Source organism: Mastacembelus armatus, chromosome 7 (assembly GCF_900324485.2).
Source record: "Mastacembelus armatus chromosome 7, fMasArm1.2, whole genome shotgun sequence".
Lineage (NCBI taxonomy): Eukaryota > Metazoa > Chordata > Actinopteri > Synbranchiformes > Mastacembelidae > Mastacembelus > Mastacembelus armatus.
Window position 1 is genome coordinate 17,108,688 of NC_046639.1, and position 14,868 is coordinate 17,123,555.

The window sequence follows — 14,868 nt, forward strand, 5'->3', positions numbered from 1 at the left end:
AGTAAATGGTTTATTTACCATTAAAATCAACATGTTCTGCTCTTGCATTAATGCTGTTATTAAAATGTAGGAGCTGATCTGATCTACACCTGGGATAGATGTGGTCTATCCAGAGGAATAGATAAAGGACGAATAGATCTGAGCAGCAGGGCATCCACAGCAGGAATGACAGACTCCATCACTAGTACTTGTGCGTATTTACTGACATTTAACACAGATACTAGTGAAGAAAGAAAGTGAAATTTTAGGAAAAAAAATGCAGAATTTTTTATATCAAAATACTTTTTTACAAAAGGAAGTGGACTCGGTACAGCCAGTAAAAAATGCTCTAAAAATCTTTATTGTTTCAAAGAATATTCACAAACTGGTTTTATTTTCAAACAGCTGGAAATTCACCCACTGACCAATTGTGGTCACTGACAAACACTTTAACAGAAGAAACAAAGTGAAAAAAAAAAAACAAACCAAAAAAAACAATAACAACAACAACAACAATTTTCTTACAAACATTTATAAAAAAAAAATATTTTGATAGTACAGACAGAAAATTATTCACAACAGAATTGGTTTATACTCCGCCCTCTGGCAGTGGCTCCACCCACAGTCACCATGACCTTTGGAATGACCTCTGCTACATGAATCTATCGTTCCATTTTCCATTTGAAAACCAAATGCTGTTGACGCTGTCTTTGCTTCTCAACCATAACAAAAATAAAACAAAAAGGGAAAAAAAAAAAAAAAAAAAAAAAAAGAGTGTCCTGATTGGTCAATAATGTACAAATCTTACAAGTCTTTTATATTATTTCCTGTGGGACAGGAAGCTGTCAGCCCATCCTCCTGATCATTACGGTAACCAGGCACTGGGTAGTGATCAATCACTGTCCCTGTCAGGCCATCAGCTTCTTCTATTGGTCGGTTCTGAACTTCTTCTGTCCAACAGGTTTACTGAGAAGAAACATTCAGACAGTTCTGTCAAAATAAAAGCCCCAGAATTTTTTTAAACACTCATTTTTAGGTTAAACTTACAAAGCCTCACGTAGATGATATCACATTAGTCTGAAGTTAGTGCTATGGGCTTACAAAGACCCTTTTTATGAGCTGATCTGATAAACTGTCATGTTTAAGTCAGTAAATATAAAAAGTTCTTACAAATCTGAAGCTCCTGGTCTCTTTGCTGCTGGTTTGACATCTTTACTGGTTTCTACAGGAAACATAGACCAATGAAAAATTTGTGATCCTTTCAGCTGTTTGACCACAAAACACAAAGTCTCACCTGGATGTGCTGGAGCTGCTGGGTGTGGAGGCGGACTGGTTCTTACCTTGTAGCCACCGGACTTGCGTGGCTGGACCATAGCCCTTCTGGTTGCGAGCTGCGATGCGGAAGATGATGGCTGGCTTGGTGGTGTAGTCAATATGCGCATTGGCAAGGCTGGAGGCCTGGACCAAACAGGATGGGTTGGGGCCACAGTAGACCCTCATGAAGGCCAACTGGGCAGGACCAGAACCTGAGGAGGTGGCCTGGCTAGACTGGATGGCCAGATACACAGAGTACTCTATGACCTTTCCTGATGTAACTGCAGGGGGCTCCCAGGTGAGCTGAGCCCCGTCCAGGTTCTGCAAAACCAGAATAACAGATTGAAAACTTGGACTTGGTAACACAGCAGGTAAACCTGTGTTCAGTGCGAAAGGGCTGTGTGTCTCACCTTGCTGATCTTGATGGCACATGGTGCTCCGGGGAAACCGGGCAGGCACGTTTTAAACGCCGACACCTCAGAGAACGCCCCACGGCCACAGATGTTGATCCCTGCAACACGGAACTTATAGGCTGTCCCCGGCTGAAGCTCCACCTTCCTCATCCGACTGTAGTCAGGTACCACACCCGAGTCATCCTGTAGACACATCATCAATAACTGGGTCAGCAGCCATCACACCAAAATATGACAAGCAATTTGAAATCAATAAACAGATCAAACATATGTGCAGGCAAAAATTAAAAGCCTGCAAAATAAATTATGTATAAATATTTTCATCACCCAACTGATGAAATTAACACTGCACGTGGAGGCCCCCCAAGTTGAGGTCAGGTCACTGGGGTAAAAACTCATCAGAGCGAGGAGTGAAATCAGGCTTCACCTCCTCCTGTCTGATCGAACCCCCGCTGTCACCCGGACTCTGACTGAGGAGCCTGTGTTGAACATAAAAATACAAAGTGAAGCTCTTACGTCGATCACGTTGTCATCGTAGGGGACGTAGTAATGTGTGACCACCATGTTGGTGACTTTGACGATGCCAACGTCGTACCACTGACTCTCCTCTGACTTCACCTCAACACCCTGTTTCTGTGCACACACAAACATGTCAGTGTGCTATTAATGTGCCGTAAGCACCCTGTCTGAGTCGCACTGCTTTGTGTCTCTCACCCCTGTGGCCGATGCGATGCCATTGGTCACCTCAGGCAGCATGGCAGGAGTTTCAGTCTTAGCTGGACTGGCTATCAGCGGGGCGGTGGGGCCAAATGTGCTGGCCAATCGGGCAACGGCGCTTGTTACCGCAGATGTTGTCAGTTCATGTACATTACTCTCTGCTGCTGGGTCATTCAGGCTGTCTGCTGGAGCAAGGCCCTCTGGGAAATAAGAGGGTTTATTATAAAAAAAAAAAAAAAAAATAAATAAATAAATAAAAAGGGGTTGCAGCAGGACATCAGTGCTCCTCTGAGGAAGGAACCAACAGCAATGGGCAAATACTATTAACTGCGATTAGATGACCTTTTGGCCTGTACCTGTGGGTACGTTGCTGTGCTGTGCTTCTGGTTGGTTGTGGAAGTTCTGCAGCAGCTGCTGCTGGACCAAAGCTGCCAGCTCCTGCTGGGTTAGAACGATGGGGATGGACTGATCCACAGAGCCCTCTGTTTCACCTGCACATAATAGGACAGAGTGCAGCTTCAAACACAGATGATGACTTCCTCTCACATTTTTATATTACATCAAACTGTGGGTTTTCAGCCAAACATACTGGTCCAGGTGTTCTTGAGAACTACTGAATATTTTCAGAGAAGAGAATTCTGTAAATTCAAATTACCGATCTGTGCTGCTGCCTGCAACACTGCCTGTATCGTCACCTGCTGAGCTGCATCCTCTGTTGCAGTAGCAACAGCCAACTGATCCGGGGTGACCACCAGGGTTGTTGCCCTGGAAACCATCTCACCTCTGTCCTCTTCTGATGACATTAGTTCCTGAGGAAGGCCGCTGTCTGCGGTCTCCAACTGATGGGAGGAGTCAGAAGGGGACAAGCTGATTGGTTAATACTTTGAGCACCTATGAGTGCACCTGTACATCTATCTTTGTGAGGGCCAGCTGAGTTTTATACAATGGGGTTGAGGCAGTTTCTCCACACCGAGTGCATGTTGTGTGGCTTTAAAGGCCTGTTTGAGAGTGTAGACGTGGTTTAATGGTTCAGGTGAGGACCAAGTTCAGGTCAGGGTCAAGCATTGGGGGATATATTATGCTAATGAGGGTCCTCACAAAGAAAGAAGTGCAACTTTTCAGTGCGTTACCTGCACTGCCACCTTGTTGCAGTCTACATGAACCTGTAACACTGAAGTTGCTGATGACATCACATCCTCAGATTGGCTTTCTGTCTGCATAGGCTCCACCCCCTCCTCTTCTTCTGGCATCACTAAGGCAACAGTTTCAGAAGACTCTGCCCTGTCCTCACCAACCAATGAGGAGATCTTCTGCATGTACACAGAGGAGGGGAGAAGGATGAAGACAATGATGAGGAGGACAAGGATGAGTGACTTTCACTGAGAGACTCACAGGTATTGATGGTCCAGGTGTGGGTGTGGCTTGTGTAACCGTGGTAACAGCTCTGCTCTGATTCGCTGGGGCACTGGAGGAGGGGTCTGAGAAGGCAGGGTCTGTTGAGTCTCCCTGCAGACTGTTTCCACCCTGCTGAGCTGGAGACACAGTATAAGTGAGGTCACTTTGTGTACCTAGGGTAAATCCCAATTCCACTAATTGATTTCACATTTTGCTTGCTTGTGTCTTAGATGCAAGGATAGGGAACCAGAAAACATGCTTTAAAGCAACACTATGTAACTTTTGCTCAGGGTTTCCCCCATCTGGTTGAGAAAAGAAATTGTCTGTTACCAGTGTTGTAAATACTGTCACTGTATAAGCTTTCCCATGGGCAGCGCAATACACATGTATTTGTTAACTAAGCTGATGGAACCGGCGAATTCAGAGTCTAAGTCAGTCCGATATCAATTTATGTTTTGACTCATGTCCCATCACTCTTTCTTGTTCTTTTCTTCGCTTCCTCCGACAAAACCCTCTTTGATTTCTTCGCTGGCTCTGCCATTTGTTTTGAGAATTTCATCTTAGATCATTTTGTCTTATAGTTAGCTGTTGGCTAACACCCCAGGCTACGAGTAAAACACGTTATGTATGCCGTAAAGCAGGTCGCACTTAGGGTGTACCTGTAATTCGTTGTGTTGAACTAGCTGATCCTTAGTGAGTTTGAGAAACAGGGAGTCCCACCTCCCTGTTATTACACAGCCCTAAGATACTCCTGAAGAATTTGTGGGTTTGTTTTTTGTTTTTATTGTTCGCAGTGTGTCAGCATGTTACCTGTAGCTGTGGTAGCAGTGTTGGTGGTTCCGGTTTCATGTGTCTCACATGGTGGATTAGAACACACCTGAAATCAGAAACAGTTAGTAAGGATCTACACACTTCAGCCCATCACCAGTAACTTACAGGTGTTTTTAGGTATCAACACCCACATATTCTTTCACCTGTCTGAGGCCTCCAACTCCAGCTGTGGTAGTAGTATTGGTGGTTCCTGTCTCATGAGTTTCACATGGTGGATTTGAACAGGTGGTCAGATGGACACCAGATGGAGATGCAGACTGCTGAGCTGAAGTCCGGTCAGAACTCACCTGTGGAGGAGAGGATAGAGGTTAGTGTTTCACCACTAAGTTTCAACACTCTTAAGCGCAGTGGATGTTTGACATGTGACAATAATTGCCAACACCAGCAGCATCCTTGTGTTTTTGGACTTCCTCAGTCAACAGAACAGCACTATCATCACATCCTTGTCATCACTGCCACCATCATCTCTGTTGTCGTCATCACCAACATCACCTCACCTGCAGCTTTTGGTTCATGCTGGCGGAGGCGACAGTGGCAGTGTTGGTCGTCCCCGTCTCATGTGTCTCACAAGGGGGGTTGGAACACACCCTGTTGTTATCACCGATGGTTGCCGTTGTGACACTGGCGGTGTTGGTGGTGCCAGTGTCGTGTGTCTCGCAGGGTGGGTTGGAGCAGACCAATGTGACTGTAAAACCATCAACACACCTGTATTAACTGTCTACAAAGGGTTTATATTATACCACATATCAGCTTAAATTCTACTGCACACTAATATCTGCAGATGTAATACAAGGTACAGTGACAATACTGGTTCTTGTACCTGTAGCAGCTGCAGTACCGCCTGTCTCCCCCTCTGCAACAGTAGTTGTGGTGGTACTTGTAGTACTTCCAAGATCTTCCGAAGTAGGAGAAGCCATGATGGACACGGGCAGATCCTGGACCAGTGGCTGAGCTTCTGCACCACTGGGAGTGGTGATCAGAGTCACCTGAAGAGCACAACATGCAGTATTACTACAATAGTAAAATATGATCTTATTCCAGTACTACTACAACACAGTAGAGTACAGTGCAACTGAATTACTACAGTACTATGCAATGGTACAGCAGTATTACTACTACATGTTGTTGCCATCTGACTGGCAATGTTTCACCTGTTTGGGTCCTTCTGATGCAGCAGTTGCTGTGGTAACCTGGCTGGCTAGCGTAGCAATGGTTGCCAGGCTGGTGATGGGGGTTGCCAGGGAAGCACTGGGGGCAGCAATGGCTCCACCTGCGACAGAGGTGGAGACACTTCCTGTTACTGTCCCCAGGCTGGACACACCTAGTGACAAAACACAGACGTGAATCTGTACAGAAGTTGTGTCCAGCTGAAGAACAGAATGAAGAAATGCCCCTTTAGTGTGTGCCCTACATGCAGCTCAGGTGTAACACACTTCAGGAGCCCCCCCACGAAGTGTTTACCTGTCGTTGCCTTGACAACTAGCGTGGCGACAGTTGGTTTAGTGCCAACAGCTCCCGATGACACTAGTCTGACTCCACTCATCGGGACAGTCCTGAGGATGGTACCAGGTGTACCTGGAGCTCCTTTCAGCACCACCTGAACAGGAGAACACATACACCTCCAGTGTAAACACTACCTGCATACATTCACTTATATGCAGCCAAAGATTACAGTTTCATAGCTCAGAAACTCAACTTTAACTATGATACCTGTGCATGAGCATTACCTGTGTGACCCCCTGCTGACCACCTGCAGAGATTTTGGGGACAGTGGTGATGATTTTTCCTGAAGTTCCTGGACTGACCACCTTAGTGGTCAGGAATGTAATTGGACTGTTTCCACCTGTAATGGTCAGAGCTTCACTCAGTCATAAATATATATATATATATATATATTTTTTTTTTTTAAATATGTGTTCAACATTGCTTTTCCTGTACCTGTCCCTCCTTGCAACGCTGACAGTGGGATAGTCTTGATGATGGTGGTTCCAGGTTTAGAGGTTGTCGGGGAAACCCCCAAGATGGTGGGTTTGGTGGGCGTGGACCCAGTCTGCGTGGTGCTAAGGATGGTTGTCTGTTTACCATCTGCAGATGTCACCAATTTCAAGATGGTTCCTGCTGGGAGAGCACCCTTCGTCTGCAGCACAGAGAGAGACAGAGAGACAGAGAGACAGAGAGACAGAGAGACAGAGAGACAGAGAGACAGAGAGACAGAGAGACAGAGAGACAGAGCGACAGAGCGACAGAGCGACAGAGAGACAGAGAGACAGAGAGACAGAGAGACAGAGAGACAGAGAGACAGAGAGACAGAGAGACAGAGAGACAGATCTCAGGTGTTAACATGAAACACTCCTTAGTAGAAGTCAGGGAATCTCAACCAGTACCTGAATGATCTGGGCGACTGGGCTGCTCCCAGCTTGACCAGTAACAGTTCCACTCTGAACTGGTTTGGTCTGGACCACGGACACCACTTTACCCAGATTACCAATGTTGCCAATCTGAAATAGACGCAGGAGTGATGTCATCATGTGTGTCAACGTTAAATTGATGGTGCGAGGCCACACCGAACAAGCAACATCACTCACCAGAGCTCCGGCTCCTCCCACACTGAGGGGACTGTTAACTAGAGTGATGGTCTTTGTGACTCCACCCACCACCGTGGTGACCACCTGAGCCTGTTGGGAGACTGTCACCGTGCCCGACTTATGGACCGTGATGATTGGTCGGCCGGGGTTTCCTGGGGTGGAAACTACAGAAGATCCACCCACCTGAGCAGCAGCTGTCTTTAACATCCGAGCGGCCGGGTTACTCACCTGACACAGACAGAAAGACAGTTTTTAATGAATTCCCACAGTAATGATATATTTACGGTGGCGTTCAGCTCTGTGTTAATGATGCATGTGACTGTGTGTGTGTGTACCATCGTGACAGGAGAGGCCACTTTGACCGGCAGACTGCTTGATCCTGGACTGACAGCCACTGTCTTTACTACTGTGGTTCCTGCAGGAACGTTCAGCACGGTTGCTGTGGATGGAGGGATCTTCTGAGTTGCTGCAGCCGCTGCTGCCAGCGCTGCCATACCGCTCATCTGAGGACTGTTGCCTATTGGCTGAAAGTAGACAGGATGGATGGAGAAATCAGAACAATGTTGCAATTTATTTCTGAACAAAACTTTCACAAAAAAAAAAACAAAAAACCTTTAGCCCAAATTTCAGTTACTTGAGAATTCAAGCATCTCACTGCCTTTATTGTTTGGAAGAACTCGCTCAGCGGTCATAGAGACTTGAGTTATCACATGACTTATATCAGCACATAACAAGTGGTCACTTAAGTCCCATACTTACTGACAACTGAACAAACTCCATATGTGGAGGACTGTCAAAGGATGTCACTGAAAACTCTGGAAAAGTTACAGTAACTGAACTTAGTGCTGAGACAAAGTAGAAACCCTCGAGCCCAATAAGAACAAAAAAGTTCTCCTCAGACCCTTCAGCGAAATTTCACTGTCTTCAGCTATGGATGGAGCTGCTCAGGTATAATGGAGACAGTTCTGGTTGAATTAGGTGACGTAATGTGGAACATGGTCACATGTCAACAAGTGAGGTGATAGTGGCACAACTCAAGGAAATGTGACTAAAAACTTTGGACCTGGAGATAAGAGGTAAGAAACAAATATCTCTTTACCGTCCCCTGACTGGGATTTGCAGGTACCACCATACGAACACCTGCAGGAAGTGTTGTCATGGCAACGGGGGGGTTGGATGTGGCCTGTCTCACTGTGACGATGGAGGCTCCGCCCCCTGTACCTGGAGTTGCTGCCACCTTCAGAACAGCTGCAGAAACAGGTGAGGAATATTCCCTACTGCAACCTGCATGTATGTAGTTTTTCTATCAACTGGACACACACCTGCACAGTTGTGTAAACTTACTTGGCACTTTAGTAGTTGGAGCCAGTGAGCTTACAGGTACAGAGGCAGTCGGGGAGGGGACTAACGTGATGCTAGAGAGTGGGGCGGGTTGGTTGGCTGATGTCACGGCAACAGGGCTTTTTGGAGAGCTTGCTCCAGGTGCAGCACTGAGATTAGGGGAGCAGCTGGCAGCAGGTGGGGTGGCTGCAGGTGTGGAAGGAATGTCATATTTCTGTAGCTGCAGAAGATACGTGTCCGCAGTCTGAGATGGTCCCCAACTAACGTCCAGGGACAAGGTGTTGGCCCGGACCAGCTGCACCCGAGAGGGAGCACAGGGACGCTCTGAGGGCAGACAGCGAACATTGGTACCAGCAATACTTTTCACTTGCATGTAATAAAGGGTAGAACATAGTGCCATATAGTACCACTCACCTGTCTCCAGGTACCAGAGGTCCTTGCAGCACACCTGGTTGTTCCAGGCCTTCCTGTATCCATCTCTGCCACTCCAGATGTAAAGCCTGGAGTTGATAGCAACGCTACAGTGACCTGCTCGAGCTCTGGGGATGTTCTCCTCCAGACTGTCCATCAGGACCGTCTCCCAGCACATTGTGTCTGAGAGAGGTGAGCAGGGTAAAACAGACAGGTGAGACAGACAGCTAATGTTATGATCCAATGTCACCTCAGTTTCTTATTTCAGTTTCTTCTGTAGACTAAAAAGTGATGGCCGTTCTCAGCCGCCAGAGGTGATTTTTGGAAAAAGACGGGCCTCCCATTGTTGGTGAGGAACAACCATGTGCGCCAGTGCAGCAGTGTGGTTCCTGCTGTGTTTTTAATAGTTTTTGGAAAACAATGGAGGTCTACAACACAGACCAATAAACTAAACCAGGTGATTCACATACATTATGCTGAGTACACCACATTCATTGGAGCTGTCAGTCTATGGATGGGATTTGGACTCAGTAACACACACACATACCCACACCCACACCCACAATCACCTGCTATGCCCTTTAAACTTAGGAGACATCTTCAAGAAATGAACGTGAGTCAATTTACAGTAAGTGATGTACCCAGGTTGAGGCAAGCCAGTGTGTTGGTGCACTTCCACTCCTTCTCGTGAGTCGCCACTTTAACATCATCCATCACCAGAGGAACCCAACCTCCAAACACATACATCCTGACAGAGACAGGTGAGAGAGAGGTGAAATTCCAGCATGAACAGCTGTGTTCCCATTCACAACTTCTTATTCACATTTCTAATTTCATACCAGTAGAGTGGGGGGAAAAAAAAAAAAAACAAAATTTTAAAAATCATGAATTTAGTTGGGTTATAAAAGCTGGCGTATCAGCAAACTGTGATTAGGTGCTGACGCACATGAAGCATGCGATCTAAATGTCACTTATACATGTACTTGTTTGGAGCAATGAGGAAGCTGTGACCTTCCTCACAGTAACACATGACTCCAACAGAAATATCAATTTCATCACGCTGTCCATATGGTTTTCATCTTTTAACCAGCTCATCTTGAGCGGTGGTTTAATTGCAGCAAATTGAGAATCTGCCCCTTCAGTCAACTCAGCCACACAAGTGGGGGCAAAAACACTTCAGGTTTTATTTCACTGAATTTCTCTAAAATCACGTAAATGTGTTCTACACTTGGATGGAAACCCATTGCTATAACATCATGTAAATGTAATATTTGTGTGTAGTAGTACTTGTTGTTGATGATAGTAGCAGAGTGCAGGCTGCGGGGGAGAGGGGCAGTTCCACTGAGGGTCGGTTTACTCCATGTCAGAGAATCTGTGACATTATTAGGACAGGAACCAATCAGAAACTAGTACAGTTCAGTAGACTTGTGAAGATTTGGATTCATGCCTGACTAAATTACAGGACTCATCCTCACAGGCTGGTATGCCTGACCGGTGTCTCATGTGTGTCTTACCTATGTTGAGGACCCATAGGTCCCCCAGTCTGCAGCCGCTCATCCCGCCATAGATAATCAGTCTGGCCCTGTGGCCACTTGTCACCACTGTGGTGTGACTCTCTCTAGGGGGCGGTGGCTGACCCAGTGTCACTGGGATCTCCCAACCAACCACGTTGGAGCCCGGACGCAGTTCCAAGCAGTACAGGTCATTAAGGTACCTGTGAGAAAGGTCAGAGGTCAGTCAGACAGACAGAAATGCTAATTCCGACACCTGAGTACACCTGTCTGGTGTTTCCTACCTGGGGATGTTGTTCTTTGGGTCTTCACTGTCATTGGCCAGTCCTCCAAACAGGTAGCAGCGGTTGCCAATCAGAGAGAAGCTGTGTCCTAGGCGGGGGCAAGGTAGTGGGCCATTCTTTGGCGCTTTGGCCTTGAGACGTTTCCATTCCCAGCGACTCGCCTAAAGAAAACAACGGATGAATATTTCTTTTTTTTTTTTACATTTAGAGTTTGTGGTGGATCATATACATATATCAGATTCAAATTCAACACTGTAAAAGTGTGTAATTATTCTGCTATCACCGCCACAGTCAGCTCCTTCCTGCTGGTCTGGACGTACACAAACATCTAAGATACCAAGATATGACAGTATATATGCTGAGGCTCTGCCCTTTGCAGTGACATCACTCACCTGCAGCTCATACAGGTCACTGCTGTATTTGCCGTACTCCACCATCCCTCCAAACACCAGCAGCCTCGTCCCGTCACACACAAAGCCATACGCGGCACAGCCGGGGGGGACATCACCACGGACCGCAGGGATGAACCACTGGTTGGTGGCTGAAGAGAGGGAAGAACAGCCACAAGTCACTGGTAATATCATTAAAATGTAAACAAAAACAAAGGGTTCACACGCCCAAATTGATGAAATGCTCCCTGTTGTGTAATTCATGCTGTCTCACATGGGCACAGACATCTCAGAGTTTTCTTCCTCAAAGCACAACAGCAAAGACGACTTTTACCACTGCATACAATTCCTTTCTCTGTCTTAGATTAACATCTGGAGCTGTGGATGAGTAGATCTCTGGTATCAGGGGTCTCCAAACCTGGTCTTCAAGTGCTACTGTCCCGCAGGTTTTCCAACTATCCCCACACTTCTGGTTTCTCATTGGCTGAACACACCTGATCCAGGTAATCAGCAGTGGATAGGGCAGGGATATATAGAAAACAAACAGGACAGTAGTGCTCTAGGAGCAGGGCTGGAGAAACGCGTCTTATATGGATCAAGTAGTATGAGTTGGTTAATCAGCAATATTAAGGATCTTCAGGTTGTTAACAGTCTCTTGTCATTAATGTTAATGTTGATTTATTTAGCAGCTGCAACTAAAAGCAGTATTTATTTATCAATAAACATTTTCATAAGCCAAACACTGGCTAAGCATTACTCTGAGGCCCAGTGCTAAATGATGTTTGACCTTTCTAAGTACCCACAGCGCACCAGGTCAAGCTGCCATAAATGTGTTAGGCCCTTTTCGACAGGCGACAGAGGTCTCTAGGTCAGACCCACAATCCTTTAAACTGACTTAACATACTTTCTATTCTCAACCAAGCAAAGAGTAAGTATGATGTGGGCTTACATCAGCATTGTGTCTGCTCAGGTTACACTACAGTACCTGGTCCATTGTGAGCTTTCAGACAGCTTAATCAGAGAGTCAGGTATGCTCACCTTTCCAACCACCATTACTGTGTAACTCCATTCATCTACAGCCTCTGCACAGATGCCCACTGATGAGACACCAGCCTAACTAAAAGTATTGCTGTGTCATAATGAATTTAAGGGTGCAGGTTCGCAGGTACCCCCATCCCAATAGTGACAGAAGAAGTCTCAGCTGAACCAACTCCCTGCACCCACATACTCACCGCAAACGTCCAAACAAGTGAAACTCACAATACTGTTAGAAATAAGCAATTTTTACGCTTCTGGCCGAAACAGCTCGTCACTAATAGAAACTGAACTTTTGACTTTATTTACAACATTAGTGACGCGACAATTGAGGTAACCTGGGAAAGAGTTTCCATATTAGTTCGGGGCGACAGGAATAAGCATGTTTTCACAATATTGTTTCCATGTTGTTTAATGATCTTCCTGATGTTTGTTTGTGTTTTGCAGCAAAACCTGGGGGCGTGTCTCTGTGACGCCATGTGTGTTTTCAGTAAAAACGCGCCATTTTTGCGTTTCTGTCAGAGCCGCTCCGTTAGCTATATGCTAACCCTATTAGCTGCATCGGCCTGAAGGTAATAAGGCCTAAGCCGGTTGAACATCCGCACTGACCCGCAGTGGATTCATTAGTCATTGAGTCACATCTATAAAACCAAATGATAAGAGTCAATTTTAATCATTAAGCAGAGCTAGCAATTAGCTTCCATTTAGCGTTAGGAAAACAAAGCACAGGTAGCATTACTTCAGAGTAACATGAAAATGGGCTGACACAGAATCAGCCATGAGCCGGTACCGGTGTTGTAGACGTGCAGCTCATCCACGATCCCCTCGTTTCCTCCACCGAACACGACCATCAGCTCCTTTATGGCCACGGCTCGGTGTCCATGTCGGGGCCGCGGCACCGGGCCGGTCCAACCCAAGACACGCTTCCAGCGGGGCTGCAGCACCGCAGGGGTCGCGGGTTCCGATGCCATGAGGCTGCTGCTGCCAGAGTCCTCTGTGAGGTGGACAGTCCAAATTCTATCGAGAATTGTGGCAAAAGTTTTAACTCGTCTCCGTCTCAGATTAGCATTAGCACGCTAACTAGCTCCTGGAGCTAACTAGCCCGCTACAATTTTAGAAGCTATCGAGCTAAATAGTATTTGCTAAAGGGAGAAAAGTGTTTCTGCAGGCGGCGGTGGACCGTGTGCTTCGGGGCCAGTAACTTATACCGAACAAAATGAATAAAGATCCTCCTGTGACTTTTAAAGGGTTCACTAGCTAGTCTAGAGCCTGCAATGGGCAGTCCGCCATTTGTAGCCCGGTGAACGCTGTACACAAATGGTAAAAAGCCGCCGATAGCTGCTCAGGCTAACAGAGACCAGCAGGAACTCAAAGCATCTCCAGGTGAGAACAAGTGCGTTGCACAGCTGAACGATGCCCCAGTGTGACGGAGCACCGTGAAAGCTGCTGTTAAATATGCAGAGCCCCGGGTCTGTGCACCGGGATGGAAGCCGCCATCTTGATGCTAACAGCCGCTGGAAATGGCACCAAAGCTAACGGCTAACGGCCCGTCAACCCAGTGTAACCCAACCGGAATCCGGGCACTGACCGAGGAGCGGCCCGTTAATAGCGGGCTCATCTGCAGCTACAGCGGCAAGTGAGCGGCTACAGCTTCTCCAAATCACAATACAAGACTTTTAATATCACATAAAATGAGATTTTTCACAATCACGATTTTTCTTTTGTGTCCAAGGGCTGTTGTCTCAGAATTTGCCCACACCTGGACTCCGATCAGAACTGATCGCTGATGCAACCATCAATCAATTTAAAACAAATAATCAATTAACATGTTTTGTATAGGTCGATGAACCTCCTGATAAATGAGCCCTGACAGTCAACCCGAAGGACTAACGTTTCTATCTGACCTGGGTAAGAGGCCCAGTCCAGAAACATCCGAATGTAGTTTGATTTATTGTCAACAGAGGAAATTGCAGTCTTTAATATACATAAAATGCGATATAATTAATCAATAAGTAATACACGCTATAATTATGTTACATATTAAAATTTAATTAATATGATCGATCAAGTTGATCTATCAATAGTCGGTACCAGCGCGTTTAGTTACAAATGAAATAGTATAATAGTAAATATGAAAAGTATTGATCTATTGAATGAAATGGATTAATATTGGTCAGTACACCAGAGGACTTGTTATAACTACAATGCAGTCATAGATTGCATTAAGATGTAAACTACTAATGATTTATTGTACTTTATAAACAGTTCGTCAGTTTTAAACCCATACGTGGCCACAACCACAACAAGCTCGGATCGTTTGGATAAGCTTCCGTTTCTTGTGGCAGGTAAAGTCAGGTAACCAGTACACCTGTGTCCAGTTTCAGGTTAGCGCACAGCGATTCGACAACACAGGAGATCGCACCCAGCATCGTTTGTTTTCATTTTGTCAAAATCAACGGCGAGCTAATGCTACATAACGTTAGCTTGTCGGTGCTGTAAAAGGCTCGTGTTCCATCCAAATCCAACACATTCTGCGACAACAGATTGTATTGCATAGAGTAGTTTTATACACCAGCGCCCTAAATTGTTCTCTTTAAAATCTCAACTATTAGTGCAAACCATGACAAGGGAAAATCAGTGTTAATGACTAAATCAGCTGGACC

At 46.0% G+C, this 14,868-nt stretch overlaps 1 protein-coding gene across 3 annotated transcripts; it reads right to left on the minus strand.

Annotated features, from left to right (window-relative positions):
* Nucleotides 1-319: 319 nt before the first annotated feature.
* hcfc1b (host cell factor C1b) lies at nt 320-13,787 on the minus strand. Of its 3 annotated transcripts, none has more exons than XM_026332015.2 (30): nt 12,996-13,787; nt 11,174-11,322; nt 10,782-10,942; nt 10,501-10,700; nt 10,274-10,358; nt 9,628-9,734; nt 8,990-9,169; nt 8,579-8,899; nt 8,334-8,482; nt 7,570-7,758; nt 7,235-7,462; nt 7,034-7,147; nt 6,588-6,786; nt 6,377-6,507; nt 6,111-6,246; nt 5,801-5,919; nt 5,470-5,635; nt 5,147-5,334; nt 4,793-4,936; nt 4,629-4,695; nt 3,816-3,955; nt 3,554-3,733; nt 3,079-3,262; nt 2,780-2,914; nt 2,421-2,623; nt 2,223-2,339; nt 1,704-1,889; nt 1,320-1,614; nt 1,150-1,201; nt 320-945 (listed from the first exon to the last, which is right to left on the minus strand). In XM_026332015.2, exons 1-30 carry the CDS (start codon nt 13,174-13,176, stop codon nt 906-908), a joined length of 4,746 nt encoding a protein of 1,581 aa, XP_026187800.1. In that variant the 5' UTR covers nt 13,177-13,787; the 3' UTR covers nt 320-905. The 3 variants fall into 3 exon arrangements, with proteins under 3 accessions (XP_026187800.1, XP_026187799.1, XP_026187798.1); XM_026332014.2 differs by having other exon boundaries at nt 5,801-5,970; nt 6,377-6,492; nt 12,996-13,786; XM_026332013.2 differs by having other exon boundaries at nt 5,801-5,970; nt 12,996-13,786.
* Nucleotides 13,788-14,868: the final 1,081 nt, after the last annotated feature.